Here is a 24,586-nt window from a genome sequence, read left to right on the forward strand (position 1 = left end):
TCCTCGTTTCTCATCAGCCCACCTCAAGTTGAAATACGGCGGAAATGGCTGACGAACATCCTCAGTGTGATTCCGCTCTGCTTAACAACATCTCAGCGGCTGATCCAGCGGACATGGCAGAAATACTTGTCGCGTGGATGCTGAGCTTTGAGTACCCTTCAAGAGTTAAAAACGGAACGCAGCTAGTCGCAGATTGCTCTTCTTTCCCTCTCTTCCAGTACGTTGGAACTCTTTGCAGAGTCAAGTCCGCATGTAGCATCCCTGTCCGCGGGCGCGAGAGCTAGCAAATGTTGCGACGTCAAGCTGACCTTGCGAATCTGCAAAGCCTATTTACGCGCCGTCATGTTTTGGGTCGCGTTCTGCGATGATGAGTGATCACAGACTGAACGATGCTTGAAGCGTGGTTCCTGATCCCACGATCCTGCCATAAGACGCTTGCTCAAAGAAGCTTAGCTTGCCTTCTTAGTCCATATCCCGGAGCTGCCAAGCACCTTTAAGATAGTTTGCACTCTATAGAAGTAGCTAAATTCAGGTCAACTGCCAAAAGAGGCAAGCAGATGCTGTTGATCCGGAAAGCCAATGGAGACTAACGCCAAGACGGCAGGCAATCAAGAGATTGACAGTTTGACAATAGGTATCTAAGCATCCCGAGAATTCAAGAGCGAAGGTCTAGAGATACCAGCCGATTGCCTTAAACTCCGTATTAGTAAGAGACATCGATGGTCAAAGCGGACCCTGAACCGTGCTGTAAGCGCACACAAGATTCTTGACCGCAAGAAGTGAGGATGTAAAGGGGATTGGGAGTAGGTTGACTATGCTCTCGCAATTGATTAGTCAAGTTTCTACAGTCAGTGATGACGAATCTAGGTGTTGACTCTGGGGCCCGAGCACTTCGGCGCAGCGACAACACCATAATGCTGGGATTCCTGATCCCGCTGATGGTGTGCAGCACTAACGGGTAAAAATCACCCGCAAGGATGAGCTATGGATCCGTGGAAAGGTATAAGAAAGAACTGATATGCAGCCGTTGACTCCATGTCAGCCGTTTCACCGCTTCTGACTTGTTCTCCCAACTTGCTCGAAAACTTGCACCATGACTACAGCATTCCAAGATCCTGTTATTCCCAAGGGCTCGACTATCCTGGTCACGGGTGTCAATGGTCTCATTGGCTCCCATGTTGCAGACCAACTCATCAAGTTTGGCTACAAAGTCCGCGGCACGGTTCGCGAGCCCAGCAAGCACAAGTGGATAGAGGAACTTTTCGAGAAGAGCTATGGTCCAGGGAAAATCGAATTGGTCTCCGTAAAGGACATGGCTGCTGATGGCGCGTTTGATGAAGCCATCAAAGGTAACCTAGTGACCACTATCTTCCTACTCTTCCAATGTTCTCACAATGTCCTAGGTGTCTCTGGTGTCGCGCACGTCGCTTCGGTCGTTTCGTTCGACTTGGATCCCGAAAAGGTCATTCCTCCTGTCGTTGCTGGGACTCTGAACGCTGCCAAGGCGGCTGCGAAAGAGCCTAGCGTGAAGCGTTTCGTCTTGACTTCTTCTGCCGTGGCGGCTACCTTTCCCAATTCTGAAAAGGAGAACGTCATTGACGAAAAGTCGTGGAATGAATGGTCTGTAACCGAGTCGAAGAAAAAGAAGGATGAAGATAGTGGAGTACGCCGCTATACTGTATATGCTGCCAGTAAGACGCTGGGCGAACAAGAATTGTGGAAGTGGTATCGGGAGACCAAGCCAAACTTCGTGGTGAACACGGTTCTGCCGTACGCCAACCTTGGTCTTTGCTTGGACCCCAAGAACCAGGGAACGCCCTCGACTGCCGCGTGGGTGCCCATTTTGATCAAGGGGGATATGGAAAATCCTGCCATGCAAGCTCCGCCGCGTACGTCATCGTCGACCTGTCCCCTTGGAGTAGGAAATTACTGATTGACACCAGAGTACTACGTCGATACCCAAGACACGGCTCTTCAACATGTTGCGGGGCTCATCGATCCCGAAGTCAAGGATGAGCGCATCTTTGGATTTGCCGGCAAGTACAACCTCGATATGATCCTCGACATCTTGCGCAAACATTATCCGCAACACAAGTTTCCGGAAAACTTTCATGGAAACCTCGACCTCACCGAGATTGCCCCCTTGACTCAGGCCAGAGGGGAGGAGGTTTTGAAGCGATTGGGCAGGCCGGGATGGACTCCCCTTGAAGTGTCTGTCAAGAGAAATGCGGAGGCAGTGCTCTGAGTCCGTACAGCTTAGGGAAGAGGGCTAAGGAAAATCGTGGCTTGCAGCTAAGCGGGACAGGAAAAAGTTGAGAGCGCGTCGATTTGCATTCTCCTGGGATTTGCCCTCAATATACTGCCATACAGTTGAATCCGTACTGTGTATATATTCGTGAAATCGCTGCGGTGAGTAGAAGATGTTACTGTTTGAGGTCATTGTCAGCGAGTCATGCAGCCCGTCGGGTGCTCCACTTTCTGCTCGTTGCTGTTGCAACCGGGCCGAGAACGTGTCTATCGATAAGATTCTTTACCTAAGCGTCAGGTCAACACGCATTTGTTCCATAGAGCCCTGCCCAAACTCAGTCACAGCATCTAACCACTCGACTGTCCCCCCAGAGCATCACAGCGCCAAGCAAACGGGTCAGGTATTCGAAGATCCTGGCCCACCAATCCCATCACGCAAATTATTGACCTGAATGTCCAAATCCAGAAAAGACACACGCCGTGGGCCCTTCCGACCTATCAATACGCTCTCCTCACAACCCACATCCTCCTTCTCCAGCCAAAAAAGCGCCATTCCTCCAGAACATCACGAGTATTCTGCGGAACACGCGCCGGTCGACTCTTCCGGGTTCTCGGTATACCAAGCTATCGAGGTTCTTGACGCGTCGAGTCGAAATCTTCCAACACAGAAATTGGATCATCCCGCGCAAAACAGCCCGGCCAGCAGTCTGAGAGTCGGCGACTCCAGTTCGCTCTTCGAAGAAAGCGAGTACAACCCCCGGCTTAGTCCTGCAACTCCGCCTTCGCAGCGCCAGGCGCGACTCCTCCTGGCCTCGAAAAGACCGGAGACATCGATCGAAGTAGAAAATCTATACTGGGGCGGAGAAATCCTGAAAGACTTCAAACACCAACCTAGCAAGGAAAGGAAGCAAGAATTCATCATGGTCAACCAACGGGAACCTCCTAGGCCGATGGACAACCACCAGCAGCGCCCGCCACCTCCGAGGCCAGTACATGACCTTACCAGCACACCTTCCGCGCCAAAGTTTGGCGAAGCCAGTCCGCTCCGCAATACTCTCATGCGCGACCAACAATCGAACGTTTTCATAAACAGGAAGCCAGGACATCGACCAGAATTCCACAAGACAAACTCTCAAGGTTTCCAAGGAGGTGCGGCCCAACCTGTAGGGATACCGAAGCCGACTGGTCCCAAAATGCAAACTATTCCCCCGACGCCTCGTCAGGTCTTCTCTTCTGCTCGCCCAGTGCAAGGATTCGTTCCTATAAACAACTACGATAAGCCCAAGCCTCTCGACTTTTCGGGTGGCAAGAAACCAATCGACCTGACCGGAAGCGATGACGAGTTCGATGCCGACGCCGCAATCAGAAATGACCGTGGCTTTGGCGCCGTGGATCCACTTGCCTACGTCGATTCCAGTCAGGCAAACGACAACATCAAAGCGCTCCTTGAAGGGGCTTTCGAGGAGGATGATGACGACAAACCCAAGACGCGTTTGCGGCGGAGAAAGAAGAACGAGCAGAGCCAAAAAGAGGACAACAAGGTTATGAGCCTTGCTGACAAGCTCAAGGCACTTGACATGAAATTGGATACAAAGAAATCTCCAGAACCAGAGCCAGAGGAAGAGGATGAAGAAGAGGATGATGGTACTGTCGAAGGCCTGGATGTAAAGCTGTTGCCCCATCAAGTCGACGGTGTCTCTTGGATGACCGATAAGGAGAGTGGACCGCGTAAGAAGAATGGTGTGCTCCCAAAGGGTGGCATTCTCGCTGATGATGTAAGTCTCGAGGCCAAGTTTGGAAATGAAAGCTAACATCTGTCATAGATGGGTCTGGGCAAGACAATCCAGTCGATTGCTCTCATTCTCAGCAACCCGCGTCCGGATCCCCATGAGATTGCCGCGGACCCCAAAGCCAAGAAGGATCCGAACAAAATACCCTCTTCTGTCGGCAAGTCCACTCTGGTTGTAGCGCCCTTGGCGCTCATCAAGCAATGGGAGGCGGAAATCAAGACGAAGGTGCTGCCTTCTCACGGCCTCAAAGTCAAAGTGCATCACGGTCAGTCGCGTACGAAATCGTCAGACGAACTGAAGAAATACGACGTCGTCATCACCACCTACCATGTCATTGCCTCTGAGCATGCCGCCAGCTCCGATGCAGACGGACCCAGGGTTGGCTGCCTTGGTGTGCATTGGTACCGGGTCATGCTTGATGAAGCTCACACGATCAAGAACCGCAATGCTAAAATGACCAAGGCTGCATACGCTCTCCGTTCGCACTACCGCTGGTGCTTGACTGGAACGCCTATGCAGAACAATCTGGACGAGCTACAAAGTTTGATCAAATTCCTCAGAATAAAGCCATACGACGAGTTGTCTAGGTGGAAGAACGACATTGCTCAACCCATGAAAAACGGTCGAGGAAACCTGGCCATGCGGAGACTGCAGGTGTTCCTCAAGGCATTCATGAAAAGAAGGACCAAGGATGTGCTCAAGAAGGACGGTGCACTCAACCCTGGTGGCAAACCTTCGAAGGACGGCAAGGGGACTGAAGGCTTCAAGATTGTTGGACGTAAGATCGAAACAATCGTTGCGGACTTTTCACCGGAAGAACGACGCTTTTACGACCGCCTGGCGGACAGGGCACAGAACCGTTTGAAGGAGCTGATGGGAGGAGCAAAGAACGACTATATTGGTGCCTTGGTGTTGCTTTTGCGTCTCCGACAGGCCTGCAACCATCCTGAGCTCGTGGGTGGCCAAGTCGGACAAGACAAGGATGCCATTGCTGGTGCCGGCTCAGGCGTTGCGCAAGCTGGATCTCAAACTCCACGAAAGTCCAAATCGGAAGAAAACAAGGAGCTAGATGACGTTGCCGACCTTTTCGGTAGTCTTACTGTTGCCACCAAACTGTGTGACGTCTGTCAGATTGAGCTTTCGAAAGACGAGGCCTCGGCTGGCGCTGTTAGATGTGCCGATTGCGAGTCCGATCTTGCCGCACAAAAGCAGAAGCACAAAAAGAAGCGCAAGTCAAAGAGCAAAGAGAAGAAACCAAAGACAGAGGAGTCTGACGAGGACGATGAAGATGAATCGCCCCGAAAGCCTGCCAGAATGATGCGAAAGAAGCCTGTTATTGTCGACAGTGACGACGAAGATGAGGGAGATTGGGTCGTCCCCGAGAGCGAACGCAGTTCCACCGATCTTGGTAAGGTGGGTGGTACCGATGATGAGAACGCAGATGGCCCTGGAGAGTGGTTGGAATCTGAAGAATCCGAGTCTGATGATGAGCCCGGTACTCCTACACCAAAGAAGGTCATCAATCTCGTCTCGCCAGAAGCCGAGCAAGAATCCAAATCAGAGACAGAAGACGAAGGGGAGGATTCAGAGTATGACAGCGACTCCCCTGAGGACTTCCGGATGGTGCCCTCGACCAAGATCAGCCGTCTGCTCGACATTCTCGACAAGGAGACACCCAACCACAAGGTCATCGTTTTCAGCCAGTTCACGTCCATGCTCGACTTGCTCCAGCCATTCCTGCGCAATGCAGGATTTGATTTCACACGCTACGACGGCAGCATGAGGAACGACCACCGTGAAGCAAGCCTCCAAAAACTGCGCAACGACCCTTCCTGTCGCATTCTGCTCTGCAGTCTCAAGTGCGGTAGCTTGGGTCTGAACTTGACAGCAGCTTCTCGTGTGGTCATTCTCGAGCCCTTCTGGAATCCCGTAAGTCTACATCACCGCCTGTGGAAATTTCAAGACCATCTGCTGACAAGAGTTTCCAGTTCGTCGAAGAGCAAGCCATCGACCGCGTGCACCGCATCAACCAAACCGTCGACGTCGTCGTCTACAAGCTCACCATCTCTCGCAGCGTTGAGGAGCGCATCCTCGACCTGCAGGAAGCCAAGCGCAAGCTCGCCAACGCCGCCATCGAGGGTGGCAAGGCCATCAACAAGCTCAGCATGAAGGACATCATGAACCTCTTCCGTCGCGACGCCGAGCACGACCATCCCGTCGACGTAGACCACGAAAATTTTGCCAGCGGCTTCAAGGGCATGCTGGGCCATGCTGCCGGCGACTTTGAGGACCAGAGCGGCGTGAGGGACTTTATGAAGAATGGAAGGAGCAAGAAGGAGAGGACGGAGGTTTCGAGGCAGGAACATGCGGTTTACGGTCGTCGTTGAGGACGACGACGACGACGAAAGATGGAATGATTGATGTTGGGAGGGTTCTTGGAGTTGGTCGGTGGTCTTGGTTAAGGAAAGGGGGTGCTTCACAAGTGGGAATTGTAAACGACGCTCACGAATGAAGACTTGCATCCTGTGGATTTAGATTAATGGTCTAAAGAGTAGACTGGGTACCTCTATGGTCTATTTTTGCCTGAAAAAGCTCGCTCTTGGATCTTGATGTAATCAATGCTGTACATAACCAGAGATCCCCTATCGCCAGGCCCTTGCCATTTAGGACACTATTGAATCCCAGAGTCCGGCATTGCGAAACCTGCTCTTCGGCGGACACGGGACTCTGGAGCTCTTCCGAAGTCTCGAAGGATGTCGGGCGAGCAGGCCGACCTTTTCTACCCGGGTCAATCGCACGTAGGCGAGAGGAGTGTGGACTCGACGCTCTTGCAACACTCAAGCCATGCAGAGAGCATGAATGCGCATTTTGCTGCAGTGAGCAGCGGTGGCACTCTCACACTGGGGTCTGAAACATCTTCGTCTTCCCGTAATGACCACCCATCTTCTTGCGCATCTCCAGCGCTCGTTTGTACGGCGGCGCCGTGGGCGGCTGGACGGGATCGAGTGTGACTCTATCCTTAGGGAGGTGGTACGTGGCATCGGCGTCATACGCAGACAGGTCTCCGCAGGCCAGGAACGGCGGGATCCAGCTGACGTCGTCGCCGTCTTCATTGGCAGAAGGTGCGGGATGGAGTTCCGTGATGCCGTCCTCTCGCACAGTACGCGAAGGCGACTTGTCGTCGTCGACCACCTCGCCCTGCGGCTGCAGCGTTGTGCCCGCGCCCAGCGGGTTGTCGAGCGAGGCCTGGAAGCCGGCGGGCGGCTGGAACCCCTCGCAGACGACGAAGGCTTCGAGACTGCTGGCTCGACTGCTGCGCGGCTTAGCTACGCGCACGCGCTCAAAGACGATTTTGAGCTGCGCATACAGCAGATCGACGTCCTTTCCGCGGAAGATTTTGGCGACGAATTTGCCGCCGGGTTTCAGGACGCAGAGTGCGAGATTGAGCGCGGCCCATAGCAATTGTGATTGTACGTAGATATCGAGGTCGTGGAGTCCTGTCACGTCGGGGGCTCCGTCGCTGATGACTAGATCGACTGGATGCGACGTTGATGTAGACGGGTTGCTTGCATCGTACGTCTCTGGGTCCAGTGCTTTGAGGAGTAGCGGTACGGTGCTAGGGTGCGTGATGTCTGCCCTTAACGTGGTAATGCCCTCCAACGGCGCCATAGGCTGCAAATCAATTGAGACGATCTTCACATCTTTCCGCGGCGACGTCGCTGAACCCGGATTTTTGGCCTGAATGTCCTCCTCTTCCCGCCCCGAGTCTGTCTCGGGGTTTGCGCTTGTCCCGTATACAGCTTGCTGCTCTCGCACCATTTTGTCTTCCCAGCCCGCACGCCCAAACTTCTCGCCTTTGATCAGAATGCGTGATAGCACTTGGCTCCAACTTCCCGGTGCGGCGCATAGATCGACAACACGGGAGACTCCAGCGAATAGATCGAACTCCTCGTCGAGCTGTAGGAGTTTGTATGCGGAGCGAGCGCGCCATCCTTGCTCTTTGGCCAGACGGTAGTAGGCGTCGCGCTTGTCCTTGGATGATTTGCCCATTTTATGGGTTGATCGAAAACCTAAGTCCTAAAGAGAGCGACTTGACCAAGGCAACAGAAATCGGAAAGAGTTCGAGAGCGTCCCGGTGTGGGCGTTGGCCGCTGCGTGGTCGTGGTAGAAGTTGGAGGCGGTGGTGTTGCGGAGGTCGCGGGGGTTTTCCGCTGGGTGGGAAAAAAGTTCGGGTCGCGCGCGAATGCCCTGACCGAAACCAAACAACCTCGCGCACAATCTACCAGAGCCGCCGACAGCACCGTTTCGACAATGCCGTCCGAAGGAAAGAGGCAGCTGCCTCCAAAGATTGCTGCGATGAAGTCGCGCAAGCGTCAAAAGGTCGAGTCGAAAGGCGACAATGCGGTGTCCGCCCCCAAGCCCGCGCCTGCTGCCAAAGGCAAGGTCCGCCTGGATACACTGGATTGGAAAGAGGTGGAGATGCCTGATCGTCTGGATGACTTTGAGGGATTCTTTGGGCTGGAGGAAATCGACGACGTCGACGTTGTTCGGCAAGACGACGGCCGGGTATCGTTCATGCGGACTGAGAAGTCAGAAAAGAAGGGTCGAAAAGGACAGGACAACAAACCTGGCGAGAAGAGAAAGGTGGATGAGGTCGACGATCACATGGAGGAGAAAGGCGACGAAGAAGAAGAGTGGTCCGGATTCAGCGACGACGAGCCCGCACCGGTGGTGGAGTCTGGCGAGGAAGCTCCAGAGGACAATGTCGACGCACAGAAGGCTCAGAAAAAGCAGAAGGAGAAAAACAAGAAAGACAAGAAGGGAAAAAAGCAGGAGGGAGAGAAGCCCAAGACCAAGCAACAAAAACAAGGGAAATCCGATGAAGGGAAAATTGTCAGTGCTGGTCCCATTGGTACTGTCCCGTTCGCAGGGTTGCTCGAGAACGAGGACGAGGATGAAATCGACACTTCCGCGTGGAATCCCCTAAACCTCTCCGACGAGACCATGATTGCTCTTTCAAAGCTCAAATTTGCAAAACCAACATCCATCCAATCTGCATCGATACCCGAAATTCTAGCCGGCCATGACGTGATAGGCAAGGCTGCCACTGGTTCTGGTAAAACGCTTGCATATGGTATTCCAATCCTGGAAAGCTTCCTGGAAAAGAGCAACAAGAAAAAATCCACGACTGGCGAGAAGGCGCCCATGGCACTGATACTAAGTCCTACCCGAGAATTGGCGCACCAAATTTCCAAACATCTGACAACTCTCTACACCGCTGGAGCGTTCGACAGTCCTTCTATTGCTACCATCACTGGAGGTCTTTCGGTCCAAAAGCAGCAGCGCACCCTTGAAACTGCCGACATCGTCATTGGCACTCCAGGGCGGCTGTGGGAAATTATCAGTCAAGGTCACGGGTTGCTCAAGCGGTTCAAGAAGATCAAGTTTCTGGTGGTAGATGAAGCCGACCGCTTGCTCAGCGAAGGCCACTTCAAGGAGGTGGAGGAAATCATGAATGTCATTGACCGCCAGGACACGTCGGAAGAGGTCGAGGATGAAGTTGAAGAGTCTTCCAGTCAAGATGAAAAGGAACAGGAAACAGTTCAGCGACAGACGCTCGTGTTTTCTGCCACCTTCAACAAGGGTCTACAGCAGAAGCTCACTGGCAAGGCAAAGTGGCACGGAGATTTGCTTTCCAACAAGGAATCCATGGAGTATCTCTTGAAAAGGCTCAAGTTCAAGGAGAAGCCCAAGTTCGTCGATGTCAATCCCGTGTCTCAAATGGCAGAGGGCTTGAAGGAAGGACTCGTGGAGTGCGGAGCCATGGAGAAGGTAAGAATCCGGCCCAATTTACCTTTACGAATGGTCACTAACTGACATCCATCTAGGACCTCTATCTCTATGCGCTTCTCCTCCTTCACCCCAAGACGAGGACCTTGATCTTCACAAACAGCATTTCCGCTGTAAAGCGCCTTCACCCATTCTTGACCAATCTGAACCTTCCTACCTTGTCTTTGCACTCGCACATGGCTCAAAAGGCGCGTCTTCGCGCTGTGGAGCGCTTTTCCTCCCAGCCGGATTCGATTCTCATTGCCACCGACGTGGCGGCCCGCGGTCTAGACATCAAGGGCGTACAATTGGTAATTCATTACCATTTGCCCCGGACAGCAGACATGTATGTCCATCGTTCCGGAAGAACGGCAAGAGGAGAGGAGACGGGATCAAGTGTCTTGATTTGTTCACCTGAAGAGGTTGCCGGTGTCAGAAGACTCGTGGCCAAGGTTCACAAAGACAATGATGGACCCCGGGGAAACTACTACATGCGGAGTCTCGACATCGACCGACGTATCGTCAGCAGGCTCAAGCCTCGGGCAACCCTGGCCAAGAAGCTTGCGGACACGACGGTTGCGCAGTCCAAGTCCAACTCGTCGGAGAACGATCTACTGAGGCAGGCCGCCGAGGATCTGGGTGTAGAGTACGACTCGGAGGAGTTGGACAGGCCCATGGGTAAGTCTGGAAGGGGCAATGGACGAAGGCAAAAGGAGCGTGAGGCGAAGAGTTTGTCCAAGGATGAGGTTCATGCCATGAGGGCTGAGCTTAAGGCGCTTTTGAGTCAGAGGGTCAACGTTGGTGTCAGTGAAAGGTATCTGACATCCGGCGGCGTGGATGTGGACGCTCTTCTCAAGAACAAGGAGACTAGGAGAGGAGAATTTTTGGGAGCGGTGGATGGCATTGGGTTTTAGGGTGGGCCCAAAAGCTTTCGGAGCACTCCTCGATCTGGTTCTGAACAAGAGATGATTGGCGTGCTTCTGTTGGTCAGATTGAAGAACACAATCGCGACAAAGAAACCTGTAATCGACTGCTTCCGGCACAAGTTCACAGGAGTTTTGAGCTGGGTCTAGTAAAAGTAGCAGCAGTGAAATAGACCTGTGCTGTTGAGCAAAGGGCGGTGTGGCTGAGCGCGGGGTGTGGCGGGGCAGCACGGAAAAATATTTGAGGCGTGCAGGTGCATCATGACTCTTCTTGGGCGCCGCTCTCAAAAGGCTACCGTTCCATCCCCCACGCCCCGATTCCCTCCAGCTTCACGTATTCGCAACCATGGCGGACAAGGTCAAGGACGTCGTCGTTCCCATTGTCGAAAAGGTCACGGGCCAGTCCTCGGAGCCGGAAAAGGCCCAGGGCGACGCCGCCCAGAACCTGCTTCTCGACGAAGTCACTGGAGAGCGCGTCTCCAAGACTGAGCGTTAGCAAAAACTCTGCCGGCTCTGTCAATCTCAACACTGATCCTCTCATAGTGAAGCGCCGCCAGAAGCAGCGTGAGAAGGACGCCAAGAAGGCGGAGAAGGCCGCTGCTGCCCCGCCCAAGGCCCAGAAGGAAAAGAAGTCGAGCGCCGAAGACGACGAGAAGGAATTGACGCCCAACCAATATTTCGAGATCCGCAGCAGGACCATCAACAAGCTCCGTGAGACCCACGACCCGAACCCATACCCCCACAAGTTCCAGGTCACGACCGACCTGCGCGAATTCCTCAAGGAATATGAGGGCCTCAAGACTGGCGAGATGCGCAAGGACGTCGAGGTTCGGATTGGCGCAAGAATCTACACCAAGCGTTCGTCTGGACAGAACCTGTGCTTCTACGATGTGCGCGCAGAGGGTGCTCGTGTGCAGGTCATGTGCCAGGCGCAAGAGTCGACCAGCTCTGTGCCCTTCCCCGTCCAGCACGAGAACTTGAGGAGAGGTGACATTGTTGGCATCGTCGGATTCCCGGGCCGGACGAACCCCAAGAACAGGGCCGAGGGAGAGCTCAGCATATTCGCCAAGGAGATGGTTCTGCTCGCTCCCTGCCTGCACCAGCTGCCCGGTGAGCACTACGGCTTCAAGGACAAGGAGCAGCGTCACAGGAGGAGATATCTCGACTTGATCATGAACGACTCCACTCGCAACACCTTCGTCACCAGGTCTCGCATGATTACCTACATTCGCAAGTTCTTTGACGAGAAGGACTTCACCGAGGTCGAGACGCCCATGATGAATGCCATTGCTGGTGGTGCCACTGCCAAGCCTTTCAAGACCTACCACAACGACCTCAAGATGGACATGTTCATGCGTATTGCGCCTGAGCTGTACCTCAAGATGCTGATTGTTGGTGGTATGGAGCGTGTATACGAGATTGGTCGCCAGTTCCGCAACGAGGACATTGACCTGACGCATAACCCCGAGTTTACCACTTGCGAGTTTTACCAGGCCTTTGCCGACATGTACGACATTATGGACCTGACCGAGGAGCTGGTCTCCGGCCTGGTCAAGCACGTCACTGGTGGCTACAAGACCAAGTTCCACACACAACACGGCGAGGAGTACGAGGTCGACTGGTCGCGCCCGTGGAAGAGGATAGAGATGATCCCGGCCCTCGAGGAGGCGCTCGGCGAGAAGTTTCCTCCGGGCGACGAGCTTCATACTCAAAAGACCAACGAGTTCCTCAAGCGCATGCTCGCCAAGGCCAAGCTGGACTGCTCGCCTCCGCTAACCAACGCGCGCATGCTCGACGCGCTTGTGGGCGAGTTCATCGAGGAGAAGTGCATCAACCCGACCATGATCACGGGCCACCCGCAGATGATGTCGCCGCTGGCCAAGTACCACAGGCAGCACAAGGGCCTGTGCGAGCGGTTCGAGGCGTTCGTCTGCAAGAAGGAAATCGTCAACGCCTACACCGAGCTGAACGACCCCTTCGACCAGCGCATGCGCTTCGAGGAGCAGGCCAACCAAAAGGCCCAGGGCGACGACGAGGCCCAAATCATCGACGAGACCTTCTGCACCTCGCTCGAGTACGGCCTGCCCCCGACGGGCGGCTGGGGCATGGGCATCGACCGCATGGTCATGTTCTTGACCGACAACTACTCGATCAAGGAGGTCCTCACCTTCCCCATGATGAAGGACGACAGGTCGCAGAGCGCCCAGCCCAAGGCCGCCGAGGTCGCTGGTATCCAGCCCCTGCCCGAGGAGGGCATTGGTAAGTCTTGGCAAACTCTTTCTTGAACCGCCGCCTTCGCTGACCACATGCTTTTCTAGCCCACAAGTAAGCTCCAAGCCAATTGCATTGGTTTGTATGGAAATGATTCTCGCAAAGATGGGTTCGGATCGTGATGGGCACTTCAATGGCCGAGGTAGGACAGGCTAAACTCTCTGACCTTGGATTCAGTCGAGGCATCATACGTGACTGCATCGTTATGAACGAATGGTTCAGTTGATTAGAAGAAGAAAAAGGGAGTCATCCCAAAAAGATTCTTTCTCTCAATCAAACGATTAGATTTACATCTACTTCTTCCCTCGTAGCTGGCCCGTGCAGCTAAGGTCTTTATATACTAGTGAAGTTTCATGTCTGCCCGTTTGGGCCACTCATCTGTCATTGCTATCGCTATAATATGCCCCTCAGCCGAAGTACAGGGTCCTCTCCTCAGCTAAGTCCTCGTTCGAAAACGGACAAGGTATGCGTTTTGACTTTTCGGGGTTCCAGTCGCCGATCTCTTTCCATAACAACAGCTTCATCGACCGAGCACGCTCATTTCCAAACCTGCTGCACAAAGTCCGTCACATCCTTCAACAGCTCCTCAGGCTTCTCCATGGCAGCGAAGTGACCACCACTCTCATGCTGCCTATAAAAGACCAAATCACCATTGGCCGCAACCCAAGACCTCGGCACGCTCATGAGCTCATACGGGAAGAAGCTAAAGCCAAACGGCTTGCTAATGCGATACTGGGGGCTACTATGGATGCCACCGGTGACCTGCTTGGAGCCAAAGTGCTGGCGATACGACCAGATGCTGGTAGGGAAGCTGTCGGTGAGCCAATAGAGCGAGACGGACTCGAGGATGGCCGACGTGGGCGGGTCGGCGTCGGTCCAGGTCAGGAACTTCTCGCCGATCCACGACAGCAGCGCCAGCGGGCTGGCGCTCAGGACCAACCCGATGGTCGCCGGCCGCGTGCCGTGCTCCATGGCGTACGCGAAGCCCGTTCGATGGAACTCGGCGCCACGCTCGAGCCCTTTCTTCTCGAGCGCGTTGGCGTCGTCTTCGGCGACGCTGTCGGGCTTTAACGTCGGGCTGAGGTTGACTGGCTCACATGGTTAACTGGATCCTTTTTTTTCCTTTTTTTTTTTTTTCTTTTTCTTTTGGCTCTGCCGTTGAGACTTACGGTGGACGGCTTTGCATGACTCCTTTTCCGCGCCCAGAATGCGCGAGACGAAGCTGCCAATGTCACCGCCTTGCGCCACGTAGCCGCTCTCGAAGCCCAATTCACGCATAAAGATGTCCATGACGCGCGCCTCGTCGCTCACGGTCCAATCCTTATCCTTGGGCGGGCGGTCGCTGAAAGAGTATCCCGACAGCGACGGCACGACGACATGGAAAGGCAGCTGATCCGGCGCATAGCGAGACTTGAGCAACGAGAGGATGGGCAGGAATTCCAGAAAGGAGCCGGGCCAGCCGTGGAAAAAGGCAATGGGGATCGCAGACGGGTTGGTGGAGAAGAGGGCGACGAAGTGGACGGTGTGCTTGCGGCCGTCGTCGTCGGTGACAGGCAGCTTGAAGTGGGGGAACGAGTTGATGTGGGCTTCGTGAGCTCGCCTGGCCAGTTGTTAGATTCATTCTTTCCCCGCGTCTGGGCTGGTGCTGCTGATGTGAGGACGTGCGGGGCTAGGGCAAAGGTAGGCAAGCAGGCGGGCAGGAGACTGTGGTGTCACGAACCAGTCGAAAGATTCCCACTCCTTCTTCGCTTTTGCCAGCCATGAGCGAGAGATGCCATATCTGCGGTCCTCGAAGAGGTTCTCGTAAGTTTCAGGGCCGACTGGTGAGAGCTTGACAAGCTGCTCGAGCTGGTGCAGCTTCTCCTGGGGAATGTCGACCTTGAAGGGCGTAGGCTTGGTCTTGGCTGCTGAGGGAATTGTATCGTAGGAAGCCATGGTGATCAAAATTTCTAGTTCTTTCGTTGATGGAGTGGTGTTTGCTTTGTAATGGCGATAGAGATTGACTCGAGGGGCTGTGGAGACGATTGGCAGCAGGAGGACTTTATATGCAGCTCTATGATGAGTAATTAAAGAGGTTGATTAAGTCCGGAGGCTGCCTTGTGCCCCGGCATGGTCGATTGCATGTGGTGTTTCTCCATCCTGTGACGTTATCGTTACACGGTGGGGGATCCTGGCAAGCTAGTCCGCATTAGGAAATTATCCACAATGTGCTGCGCCAACTGGGTCTCTCTACAGGGGGACTTCGGGACCGGTCACTCAACTATCCGTTCAGGTCAGCCCATCCCGAACCGAACTACACCTTACAGGCTGTGGACACGTCGGTTGCGAACTTGCATTTGGTTGATAATCTTGGAAAGCCTTCTAACGGGGGCTCGACAGGCCTTGCAACGAATGACTGCTTAGGAAGAGAGAGGCCAAGCTTTCGTTTTACAATGTGCGGTGATTGAAAGTTCAGGATCACCCTCTTCGCAACCGAGCTGTCCATACCCTGCAGGCCTTCCCTCTCGGCCTGAACGGTTCATTCGGCTAAAGACTGGCGAGGTTACCGTGAGATATTGTACATGGACCATACCAGTCCCTTTGGTTGATGCATGTCAGTCTTTGTGAAATTGCATTATCAGGGGCGTAATTGTGTTCATTTGTGAGCAGTTCTTGAGAGGTGAGCTGCCCCCAGAGCCTTGGGAAGCTTCACCCGTGTCGATATCAAATACCCAATAGTTCTCGAGTGGCCATGTACCAGTAACAATTGCCAAAGTCACACAGCCTTTGAAGTTGATTCCAAGCTGAAGAAGACAATTACAAGCTCTTCCCATCTCATCTCTTCGCAATCTTTCTTTTTCAACGTTGAGCCAAAAGCTACTTTTGCCCCGTCAAACAACCACTCTGTGTTGTGTCTACCCCAACGCAACTCTACAAACTCACAACGCCAGCCTCTAACACGCCCTGCTCGCCAATGAGACCGCTCACAACATCTTCGCCCACCATCCTGTCAATCCCCAGAATCATGAGAGCCTCACGCGAATCCTTTCCACTTGTCGCCTCCTCATAGCTCTGCATCAACGGCGCCACAGTCATCGAGCTGATATTGACCCCAGCAGCACCGAGGCGATTCCCCACAAAGCCAATCTTGCCGCAGCTGTCGAAGTTGCGGCAGATGAGGAGCGTTCCTTCGGGGACAAAGTTGGCTGTGAAGCGGTCCAGCCGCGATATGTATGGCTTGTTGGCCGACACGAAGCCCTGGATGACCTGCTCCCGGAGCGGGCTCTGCTCCGCTTCTGAACTGTTGCGCGGACTCGCAGGACTGAGCGTTGCACCACCGCCGCTGGCACCTCGCGTGAAGCTAGGCCGCTGGTCGCCGCCGCGCGATGCCGATGTCGAGCGCGAGGGACGCGCACGTAGCGTGACAGAGCTAGCGAATCCCTTCTCTTCTTCGTCCTCCCTAGCGCGCTGCTCATTTACCAGAATACCGCGCTCCTGGGCCACCAGTTCGGCATTGACAATGTTGACGTTGAGACCTTCCGGGGAGCTAATCGGCGCGAGTAGACCTTTGATCAAGGCGGCGAAGAGCGGCTTGGTGGTGTTGAGCGTGGCAATTTGGCCTTGAAGGGTCAGGTCAAAGGTTGTGCGGAAGTTGGTCGCTGCCGATCTTGCTTTGGGGCTGTAGTGTTGTGTGTATAGCGATCCCATTCTTTCAATCAAGTCGACATACGGCTGAAGGGTGCGATATTCTTCTGGAAGGATCAGGGGCGCGTTGACGGCGCTTCGGGGAAGGTCGCCAGACAGGATGGATACGACTTGTTGGCAAACGTCTATAGAGACATTCTCCTGGGCCTCGACGGTGGAAGCCCCGAGGTGGGGTGTGGCCAGGACCTTTGGATGTGCAACCAGTCTAGAAGCGGGAGAATCGGGTTGCGGAGGTTCAGACGTAAAGACGTCGATTCCGGCGCCTCCTATCTTTCCTGCCTCGATTGCCTCCAGCAAGGCCTCTTCATCAATCACTCCGCCTCTTGCGACATTCAGTACTCGCGCAGTTGGCTTCATTTTGGCAAGCTCTGCTCTACCAATCATTCCCTTGGTCGACGCGATCAAGGGAGTGTGAATCGTGAAGAAGTCGGCCGCTGTGAGCAAGTCGTCGAGACTGCCTTTGAGCTCCACTGAAGCGGAGGACGCAAGCTGCGGATTGGCATAAGGATCAAAGGCAATCACCCTCATTCCAAAGCCATTGGCAATCCGAGCAACCGTAAGACCCACTGTGAGGCGTTAGAGACTGAAGAATCTTGATTCGAACAGCCAACCCACCTTTTCCGAGACCAACGATTGCCAGGCATTTTCCCTTGGCCTCCACTCCAACAAGTCGGCTTCTCTCCCACTTGCCCTGCTTGACACTAGCATAGGCATCGCCAATGTTTCTTGATACTGCCATCATCAATGCAATCGTGTGCTCGGCAGCGGCATTAATGTTCCCAACTGGGCTGTTGACCACAATCACGCCGAGCTGTGTCGCGCTCTTGACGTCGACCTAGAAACGAATCAGTCTCTTTCCGGGTCAAAGCATGTAGTGGTACAAGGTACATTGTCGACGCCGACACCGGCTCTAGCGACGACTTTCAGTTTCTTGGCAGCGGAAAGCAAGTCCGCCGTCACTTTGGTTTCGGAGCGGACAATCAAGGCCTCGTAGTCATGGATGATGCTCTTCAACTCGTCTGGTGACAAGCCCTTGCGCTCGTGGACCTCGAATGCTTCCTGTAGCAACACGAGTCCATCCGGGGACACTTTTTCAGGAATCAGTACTTTGGGTCGCGAGGCGGAAGAGCCGTTGCTGTAAATCGAAGTAGTCATCTTGGGGTAGCAATGGTGAAGTCAAGCAGCAAATCGAGGACATTAGCAAAATGTCCAAAGAGTAGAGTAGACTAAGGTGGGATTTCGTATCCCGGATCCAAAGGTAGATCTGTCAGCTGAGAAAAGGCGTGCATCGAACTAAGGATGCGGGAGGTGTACTCAGGCAGTCTGCCCAATTGAGGGGCCCAGCTGTGTTCCCCGCTCCCGCGCCCCACGTCTTGGGTGTCTGCGACTGGTTGCCAGGTACATCGTGGTCTGCCACATGCATTGTTGTCCTAATCGCTAACGCACAAGAAAGCTGTGGGCGCTCCAACTAGTGGTCAAGTCCGAGACAAGATTAAATATCGCAAGTTGCGCGAGCAAGTGTGGCGCAGTATGCATTGGATTTAGGGGTGCATGGTTCACAGTTGCCATGCTCCCTTTGCAAGTCAAGCTACAAAGCATTACCAGTTGGAGCGCTGCTTCAACTTTTCGTTCTGTACAACTTCAATCCAGTAGTTGTCAGGGTCTGTAGCACAATTAGCAGACGTTTTGCACAGAATGGAAAGTCTAAGGCGTACCCAGCACAAAGGCAATGTTCTTCATCCGGCCGTCGGTCAACCTCTTCTTCCAGTTGACGTTCTTGTCCTCGAATCTCGCACACGCGGCATCCAAGTCGTCAACTGTGATGCAAATGTGGCCAAAGCCCTGCGGCTGGTCATTGCCGTTGTGATATTTGAAGTTGGGGTCCTCCTCAGTTCCGTAGTTCCATGTCAGCTCCAGCAGACCCTCGCGATCCGCCAAGGGGTTGACGCCGTTGGCGCTCTGCTTGGGTGCGTCCGGTCCGTATCCCAAGAAGTAAAGATTGAATTTGGCGTCCTTGTTTTCGGAGATTCTCTGCAGCTTCATGCCCATGACGTGTTGGTAAAAGTTGAGCGACTTCTCGTGGTCCTTGACGCGGATCATGGTGTGGTTCTGTTGCTACAGTCAGAATTTGATCGGTCCTTCACAGGAATGAGCCAACTGACCATGCGATAAGTCTCAACGTTCGTCTCCTTGATGTTTTCCGTCTGCTCAACAGGGTTCTGGGAGATGAGCTCGACCCAGTATCCATCAGGATCCAACGCAAAAGCAATGTTCCTCATGCGACCATCTGTGAGCTTCTTCTGGAATTTATAGCCAGCATCCTCCAACCTCTGGCACGCAGCTTGGATAGTGTCAACCGAAACACAGACATGGCCAAAGCCCTTGTAAGGCTCGGTGTTGCCGTTTGCAATCTTGTATTCCGGGTCGCTCTCGGTGCCGTAGTTGTGAGTGAGCTCGATAATGCCCTCGCGATCGGTCCAATGTTTGCCGTGGGAGGCGGCCTTAGGGCTGTCGTAGGCGAGGAAGTAGAGGTCGAATTTGGCATCGGGGTTCTTGATGGTGTTGATGAGCTTCATTCCAAGGAACTCGTAGAATTTGAGCGACTGCTCTGGATCCTTGATCCGAAGCCTAGGACACGGGTTAGCATGGAGGGTAGCTGGAACTCGAGAGCGCCCATACATCGAATGGTTAAGCTTGTACTTGGCGGTGTCGGTGGCCATGGTCGCAAATGCTTTCGCAAATGTTGGGGTAGCAAAGACAGATTGAGGAATTCTAGACTGCTCGAGGGTGCGGAGAAGGAAGCGGGGTGTTGAGAGCATCAGCGAAGCGTGGAGCAAGAGAAAGAAGTTTGCTCGGATAGGTCAGCAAGACGCGGGCGGCAGTCAAGGCTCTGAGGCATGACGTGGGGCGCTGCCCCTCCGGCCGGTCTTCAGCCAGCCGGTCCGGTCCATGCGCAAGGGAAGACGAAGGCCGAAGGATCAATCCGCGGAAGTTGGGTATGGGTTTCGCAGGCATGTTAACGGGTTGAAGATGATGGAGATGCAGTTTTTGGTGTCGCAATGGGATGGATGGCTTGAGTGGTCGTCGACGTGCGAATGCGACACCTTGAGGGACACGGCGCAAGGAAGACGTGAGAGAGCAGGGCACCGCAGACAGGGCAGACGCCAAGTCACGTTGCCTAAGCGAGCGGCTAGGTAGGTAGGCAGGTAGGTAGGTAGGTAGGTAGGTAATGGCGGTTGTGTTGAATGAGGTGTTGCTGGCACAAAGCACAAAGGACGACGACTGGAACACCAAGTCATCGCCATCGCCCTCTTATGCCATCCAGCTTCTCTCTCTCTCCACGATGAGCCTGATCCTTGCGCCAATCACACAGCACCCACTTATCTTGGCGTCTGCTCCAACCTCTTCTTCACAACATTCCCAAGTCAACTCCAAGCGCCCTCCTCACGCCTAACGCTGTCCATACCAAGTTAGCTGTTTGCTTACGCCGCCACCTGCGAGCCCCTGGAAGCCCCCGTCCTTTGCCCCCCCCCCCCCCCCCCTATTCCACCTGCAACTTTGCGCAACCGTCCCCCTCTCCCACCGCCGACTCTCGGAGCCACGTACGTTCAGAGCCCAATTGTTGCCCATCAGGCTGCATGACTTGTGCAGGTCGCTTGTGCGACACGCCTCGTTCGATTCCTGGCCTCGCTTCCAGGATTCTGCACATGTCTGCTGACCTGGGGTAAAAAAATGAGGATGAGCCTTCTTGGCCGTCTGCAAGTACTGTCCAGGCTGCGTGCTGACTCGACATGGCTCTTTCAGATCGCAACCGCCGGGGCTCGTTGCCCACAATGCTCAACGTAAAAAAGCTCAGCGACCTGCTGGCTAGCAATGTCGACCCAAGGCTGTATCCTCGCATGTTGTATGTGCGCCTGCTGCCGAATCTGGAACTCTTTATTGTCCTAACAAATGGCTCAGCGTCATGTCTCCCAACGGAACCTTGTTGGCCTATAGCAGGCCCGCCAATATCAAAGAACTCCGCGACCAGGCAGCGCTCGTCTCAATGGCATGGAAGGAGCACGAGCACACTATCAGATCTGAGACCACCCACTTTGAAAATCACGACTCATCAGCCTCATCACGTGCCCCTCTGGAGACCCTGACCATTGAATTCGACAACGGCAACCTGATTGTCCGCGCCATTCAGCCCAAGCTTCTCCTGGTTCTGGTCGGGGGAGTGCCTCCTGGGCGAAAGCAATCTTTCAAGGTCACGCCCGAAATCCAAGGGAGTGCACGATATCCTCCAGAAGCTTCCTATCCGTCGAGCAATGGCCATGACAGAGTCATTCCCCTGGCTTCGACAGATTCTCCCAACTCATCCCAAGATCCAACCAGCATGGGGTCCCCGGACGCGCCATCTTCGGTATCAGTCGCAGAGAGCCACATGAGCCAACGCGAAAAGGACACAAAGCTAGGGCCTTTGTATGTCCAACGCAAAAAGGTCGACGCCATGACAGATTTCATTCGACAAGACTTTGACCGCAGAGGCTTCGTCATGCCTGACGATGTGAGCTTTCCTTGAGTCGATTCCCTCCCTCATCAGGGCCCAAGGCCGATGAATTGGCTCTCGAAAAAGACGAATATTTCCTTTTTCTTCAAAATCGGGATTCGGGCAAGAGATTGCCGAGGACTTCGCCGTCGAAAGCTATTCTGCAGGGCGTTCGGATTTGCTTTTCAATATCCCAATCGTCATTGTGTTCAGAGGTCCATATTCGGGTTACTTTATCTTTTCTTTACGGCCAGTTTGTCATGCCTCGAGCACCTTGACGGCCATTATTTTCTCTGGCGCAGGGATTGCGCCTGTGTATAGTACGTACAGTGGTGTGGAACCTGTCCAAAGCTACTCACTATAATACAGTTTTCAAAATATCTCGATCTTAGTTTCGTGAGTTTAAGCTTGCTGATTGGCGTGGTCTGAGCGATCCCCGGTTGGGGCTTCGGATACTGTCGACAGTCTGGGGTAACATGAAGGTAACAAGAGCCTCGACTTGCCCGTGCAGCGCCGTGGTCACAATGACGTCACTTGCATCCCAGGGCTTCCCAGGGCCGTTTCCACGAACCATCCTCTTCAAAACCACTCAGTCCACCACCTTCAGGTCTGCATCGTCATCGTATCACCAACTCTTTCACCTCTAGAGGTACGTTTTTCCGCTCGCCATATCGATTGGCTTGCTAATTCGACGCAGCACATCATCTCTCCTCACGCTCATCCCCACAAACTCCATTCCTCCTCGCCCCATCCCACTTCACAGCACGACAATGCTTCCCATCCGCCCCACGAGCGCCATCACAGCGGCCACGCGGCGAGTCACCCAGCTGCCCTACCAGCGAGCCGCCTCTCGGCCGACCAGCAGAGCCCTCTCATCGACACCACGTTCCTTCTTCCCAACCAAGGACGCCCAAGACAAAGACAGCCTGAACCCGACGAGCACCGAGTACAGCAAGAGCAGCGGCGACCACGCGGCCGCGCAGACGACCGATGCCGCCTTCAACCCGAACAAGACGAGCCCGGAGGAGGAGACGGCGACGGCTGACCGCGAGAGTGGGGAGGTGAGGAATTCCGGTCCCAGCGTACGTGATTGATTCGCTTGATTAGAGCTGAGACGAGCCCGTCCTGGGTGCCGTCATGTATCTGCTGTCACGTCGTGGTATTCGTTTTGCTGACCAGAATTTTTCCCGATGCAGGACCCCAATCCCCTCGACGTCAGCCCTGGCAACCCGGACATTAGCAAGCCGAGAGATCCGACTGAAGGAGGCGCGGACAAGGCTCCACAGAAGGAGAGAGCGAGGACGAGTGGTCATGGTAGCCCGAAGAAGGCTGGTGGTGGAAAGTCGGGTTGATGCGTCCTTGAAATGTGAGGACAGCACATGGGTGGGAGCAACCAATTTTGAGAAGAAGGCGGTAGAGGTGAGAGATTGATTGGAGCAGACCTCTCAGACTGGAATTCCGTTGGGCATAGCTCTCTGCCACTTAACTCGAGATCAATTCAGATGTCTTGCTCATGACAAAGATGTGCAACAAAGGTGCATGAAAGCAAAGTCAATCCTCAACACCTTCCCACCACAAAAAGATCCAATACGGCACGGAACTCCAAAATCGACCAATCACTCCCGAGACTCCGCTCATGCCGTCCATACCGCCTCTTCGCCCCTACTGAAGGACGCCGACTCCAAACAAGTCCACGCTCCCGCAAGATTACCTTTTCCTCAACCACTTCTCTGAGTTCCGTCAGAACTTGCTTGCTCCCCTCCCATCCACTCAAAACAATCCTTCGTCCCAGGCCCCACATGCCCATTCGCCTTAGCCATCTCCCTGTCCACATTCCTGCCCATCAACGCCTCTCCATATCACCATGGACGCCATGGTACCCTGTATCATACCTAAACTGGCGCTCAGGGACAGCATAATCCTCCAACATGCGACCCGTCTCGAGCTGCTGCTGCTGGCGCTGCTGGTCCTTAGTCCCGCGACAGCCAAAGACATCGTCATCGTCGTCGTGACGCAAGTTGTTGATGGCGGGGTCAAAGGCGCGGTCGATGGGGTGGATGGGCACGGCTTCGGTCTTGGTTTCGTAGTCGAGCATGGCGTTGTAGCTGCCGCGCTGCGTGAAGCGCCTGTAGACGTAGAGGTCGAGGAGCGCGGCGGTGAGGGTCGATGTGCTACATCAAGGCATGGCCGTTTAGCTTCCATTCTGTCCGTTCCCATACATACATGCTCGAATCAAAGGGCGGGGGGAACCAAAAGCAGCAGTGGCACTCACAACCCCAGCATGGCAAATGCAAATAGTGCCTTGTACGTGCGACATACCATGACGCCGTCTTCACCTCCCCATCGAGCAACGCTGCACACGTGGCCCAGCGTGCCGCTGCTCCACCATGCCAGCAGCCCGAAGCCCAGCGACCACAGCAGTAGCAGGGCTCCGTTGAGCGCCAGGTTGAACTGTGGCCGCAGACCGCCGATGCAGTGCGCGATCATGGTCACGAGCAGCGCGAAGACCGTGAGGATTGAGACGCACAGGAGCTGTGGGGTTGAAATGTTAGCTCGATTTTCTCCTTCTTTGGGAAGGCAATGTGTAGTGATGTTGAAGGAGCGATTTGAAAGGCAAGGCTTCCTGGCGTCGCTGTGCATGCCATCTCAGCATCATCCGTGCATCACGCAGTGCAATCAGCTAGAGAACTGAAGATTATGTCCGAGACGATAGCGAATGCCACAGTACCCCAAGTATACTGACGTAAAAGAAAACAAGGCAAGAGGGAAAAGTGAAAAGAAAAGAAAAGAAAAGAAAAGAAAAAAGTCCAACTGCAAAAACATCGTCAAGCAGAAAAACTCACCACAAAGAACGTCCACGGCGTCGCATACCCATCATGCGCCAGCTGATCAATGAAGAAAACCATGACGCTCATGACGACGGCCGACGACACGAGCTGCGTGCAGCGCACCGCGTGGAAAGGCACCCGCGGATACGGCGTCGGCTGCACCCTTCTGCTGCGCGGCGTTGCAGCCCCTCTGCTGCTCCCCCTACGCGTGCCGACGAGAAAGCGCGGCGCCTTCATTCTTGCGTTGAGGTCGTTCTGTGGTGGCCCTCTTTGTCTTGCCCGAGGGACAATCGCGGAGCGTCAATTTGGCGGGTGGACTGGGCGGCAGGGGTGCGGAGCGAGTGTGATCGCAGCTGCTGAGGCCGTTCGAGGCAGTAGAGACAGAAGGCGAATTTTCGAGGCGATAAATGGGATCAGGCCAGGCAGGGAGGTATGTATGTAGGTATATGGACAGACGGGTCGGAGAGCCGAACAGCTACCAGG

General features: G+C 54.3%; 11 protein-coding genes across 11 annotated transcripts; 6 read left to right on the forward strand and 5 right to left on the reverse strand.

The window, feature by feature from the left end:
* Positions 1 to 1,093: 1,093 nt before the first annotated feature.
* On the forward strand, positions 1,094 to 2,406 carry IWZ02DRAFT_516000 (aldehyde reductase; the record flags this gene model as incomplete). Its single annotated transcript, XM_066770664.1, has 3 exons — positions 1,094 to 1,349; positions 1,404 to 1,889; positions 1,944 to 2,406. The coding sequence occupies 3 exons, from the start codon at positions 1,094 to 1,096 to the stop codon at positions 2,243 to 2,245; spliced, it is 1,044 nt and encodes a 347-aa protein (XP_066624559.1). The 3' UTR covers positions 2,246 to 2,406.
* Positions 2,407 to 2,602: 196 nt separating this feature from the next.
* Positions 2,603 to 6,424, forward strand: IWZ02DRAFT_516004 (SNF2 family N-terminal domain-containing protein; the record flags this gene model as incomplete). Its single annotated transcript, XM_066770665.1, has 3 exons — positions 2,603 to 4,022; positions 4,071 to 5,966; positions 6,026 to 6,424. Exons 1-3 carry the CDS (start codon positions 2,700 to 2,702, stop codon positions 6,422 to 6,424), a joined length of 3,618 nt encoding a protein of 1,205 aa, XP_066624560.1. The 5' UTR covers positions 2,603 to 2,699.
* A 254-nt stretch (positions 6,425 to 6,678) lies between these two features.
* On the reverse strand, positions 6,679 to 8,248 carry IWZ02DRAFT_206605 (FtsJ-like methyltransferase-domain-containing protein). Its single transcript, XM_066762650.1, has one exon. It carries the CDS (start codon positions 8,085 to 8,087, stop codon positions 6,933 to 6,935), a length of 1,155 nt encoding a protein of 384 aa, XP_066624561.1. The 5' UTR covers positions 8,088 to 8,248; the 3' UTR covers positions 6,679 to 6,932.
* A 100-nt stretch (positions 8,249 to 8,348) lies between these two features.
* IWZ02DRAFT_468567 (P-loop containing nucleoside triphosphate hydrolase protein) lies at positions 8,349 to 10,780 on the forward strand (the record flags this gene model as incomplete). The annotated part of the gene is made up of 2 exons (XM_066768639.1): positions 8,349 to 9,869; positions 9,926 to 10,780. The coding sequence occupies 2 exons, from the start codon at positions 8,349 to 8,351 to the stop codon at positions 10,778 to 10,780; spliced, it is 2,376 nt and encodes a 791-aa protein (XP_066624562.1).
* A 355-nt stretch (positions 10,781 to 11,135) lies between these two features.
* Positions 11,136 to 13,074, forward strand: IWZ02DRAFT_468568 (lysyl-tRNA synthetase; the record flags this gene model as incomplete). The annotated part of the gene is made up of 2 exons (XM_066768640.1): positions 11,136 to 11,280; positions 11,333 to 13,074. The coding sequence occupies 2 exons, from the start codon at positions 11,136 to 11,138 to the stop codon at positions 13,072 to 13,074; spliced, it is 1,887 nt and encodes a 628-aa protein (XP_066624563.1).
* A 261-nt stretch (positions 13,075 to 13,335) lies between these two features.
* On the reverse strand, positions 13,336 to 14,995 carry IWZ02DRAFT_516006 (Alpha/Beta hydrolase protein; the record flags this gene model as incomplete). Its single annotated transcript, XM_066770666.1, has 3 exons — positions 13,336 to 14,148; positions 14,230 to 14,660; positions 14,781 to 14,995. The coding sequence occupies 3 exons, from the start codon at positions 14,993 to 14,995 to the stop codon at positions 13,598 to 13,600; spliced, it is 1,197 nt and encodes a 398-aa protein (XP_066624564.1). The 3' UTR covers positions 13,336 to 13,597.
* Positions 14,996 to 15,874: 879 nt separating this feature from the next.
* IWZ02DRAFT_206746 (D-isomer specific 2-hydroxyacid dehydrogenase) lies at positions 15,875 to 18,169 on the reverse strand. Its single transcript, XM_066762653.1, has 3 exons — positions 17,633 to 18,169; positions 17,360 to 17,579; positions 15,875 to 17,310 (listed from the first exon to the last, which is right to left on the reverse strand). Exons 1-3 carry the CDS (start codon positions 17,897 to 17,899, stop codon positions 15,971 to 15,973), a joined length of 1,827 nt encoding a protein of 608 aa, XP_066624565.1. The 5' UTR covers positions 17,900 to 18,169; the 3' UTR covers positions 15,875 to 15,970.
* A 173-nt stretch (positions 18,170 to 18,342) lies between these two features.
* IWZ02DRAFT_373810 (lactoylglutathione lyase-like protein) lies at positions 18,343 to 19,464 on the reverse strand (the record flags this gene model as incomplete). Its single annotated transcript, XM_066764723.1, has 4 exons — positions 18,343 to 18,407; positions 18,460 to 18,853; positions 18,907 to 19,372; positions 19,424 to 19,464. The coding sequence occupies 4 exons, from the start codon at positions 19,462 to 19,464 to the stop codon at positions 18,343 to 18,345; spliced, it is 966 nt and encodes a 321-aa protein (XP_066624566.1).
* An 814-nt stretch (positions 19,465 to 20,278) lies between these two features.
* On the forward strand, positions 20,279 to 21,677 carry IWZ02DRAFT_206707 (uncharacterized protein). Its single transcript, XM_066762652.1, has 4 exons — positions 20,279 to 20,346; positions 20,549 to 20,648; positions 20,705 to 21,595; positions 21,645 to 21,677. The coding sequence occupies exons 2-3, from the start codon at positions 20,578 to 20,580 to the stop codon at positions 21,306 to 21,308; spliced, it is 675 nt and encodes a 224-aa protein (XP_066624567.1). The 5' UTR covers positions 20,279 to 20,346; positions 20,549 to 20,577; the 3' UTR covers positions 21,309 to 21,595; positions 21,645 to 21,677.
* A 26-nt stretch (positions 21,678 to 21,703) lies between these two features.
* On the forward strand, positions 21,704 to 22,780 carry IWZ02DRAFT_446650 (uncharacterized protein). Its single transcript, XM_066767237.1, has 3 exons — positions 21,704 to 21,924; positions 21,973 to 22,357; positions 22,472 to 22,780. Exons 2-3 carry the CDS (start codon positions 22,046 to 22,048, stop codon positions 22,625 to 22,627), a joined length of 468 nt encoding a protein of 155 aa, XP_066624568.1. The 5' UTR covers positions 21,704 to 21,924; positions 21,973 to 22,045; the 3' UTR covers positions 22,628 to 22,780.
* On the reverse strand, positions 22,711 to 24,340 carry IWZ02DRAFT_516012 (uncharacterized protein; the record flags this gene model as incomplete). The annotated part of the gene is made up of 3 exons (XM_066770667.1): positions 22,711 to 23,446; positions 23,548 to 23,807; positions 24,119 to 24,340. 3 exons carry the CDS (start codon positions 24,338 to 24,340, stop codon positions 23,119 to 23,121), a joined length of 810 nt encoding a protein of 269 aa, XP_066624569.1. The 3' UTR covers positions 22,711 to 23,118.
* Between the last annotated feature and the right edge of the window lie 246 nt (positions 24,341 to 24,586).

This window comes from Phyllosticta citriasiana (genome assembly GCF_038021145.1).
Source record: "Phyllosticta citriasiana strain CBS 120426 chromosome Unknown IWZ02scaffold_4, whole genome shotgun sequence".
NCBI classification, from domain to species: domain Eukaryota; kingdom Fungi; phylum Ascomycota; class Dothideomycetes; order Botryosphaeriales; family Phyllostictaceae; genus Phyllosticta; species Phyllosticta citriasiana.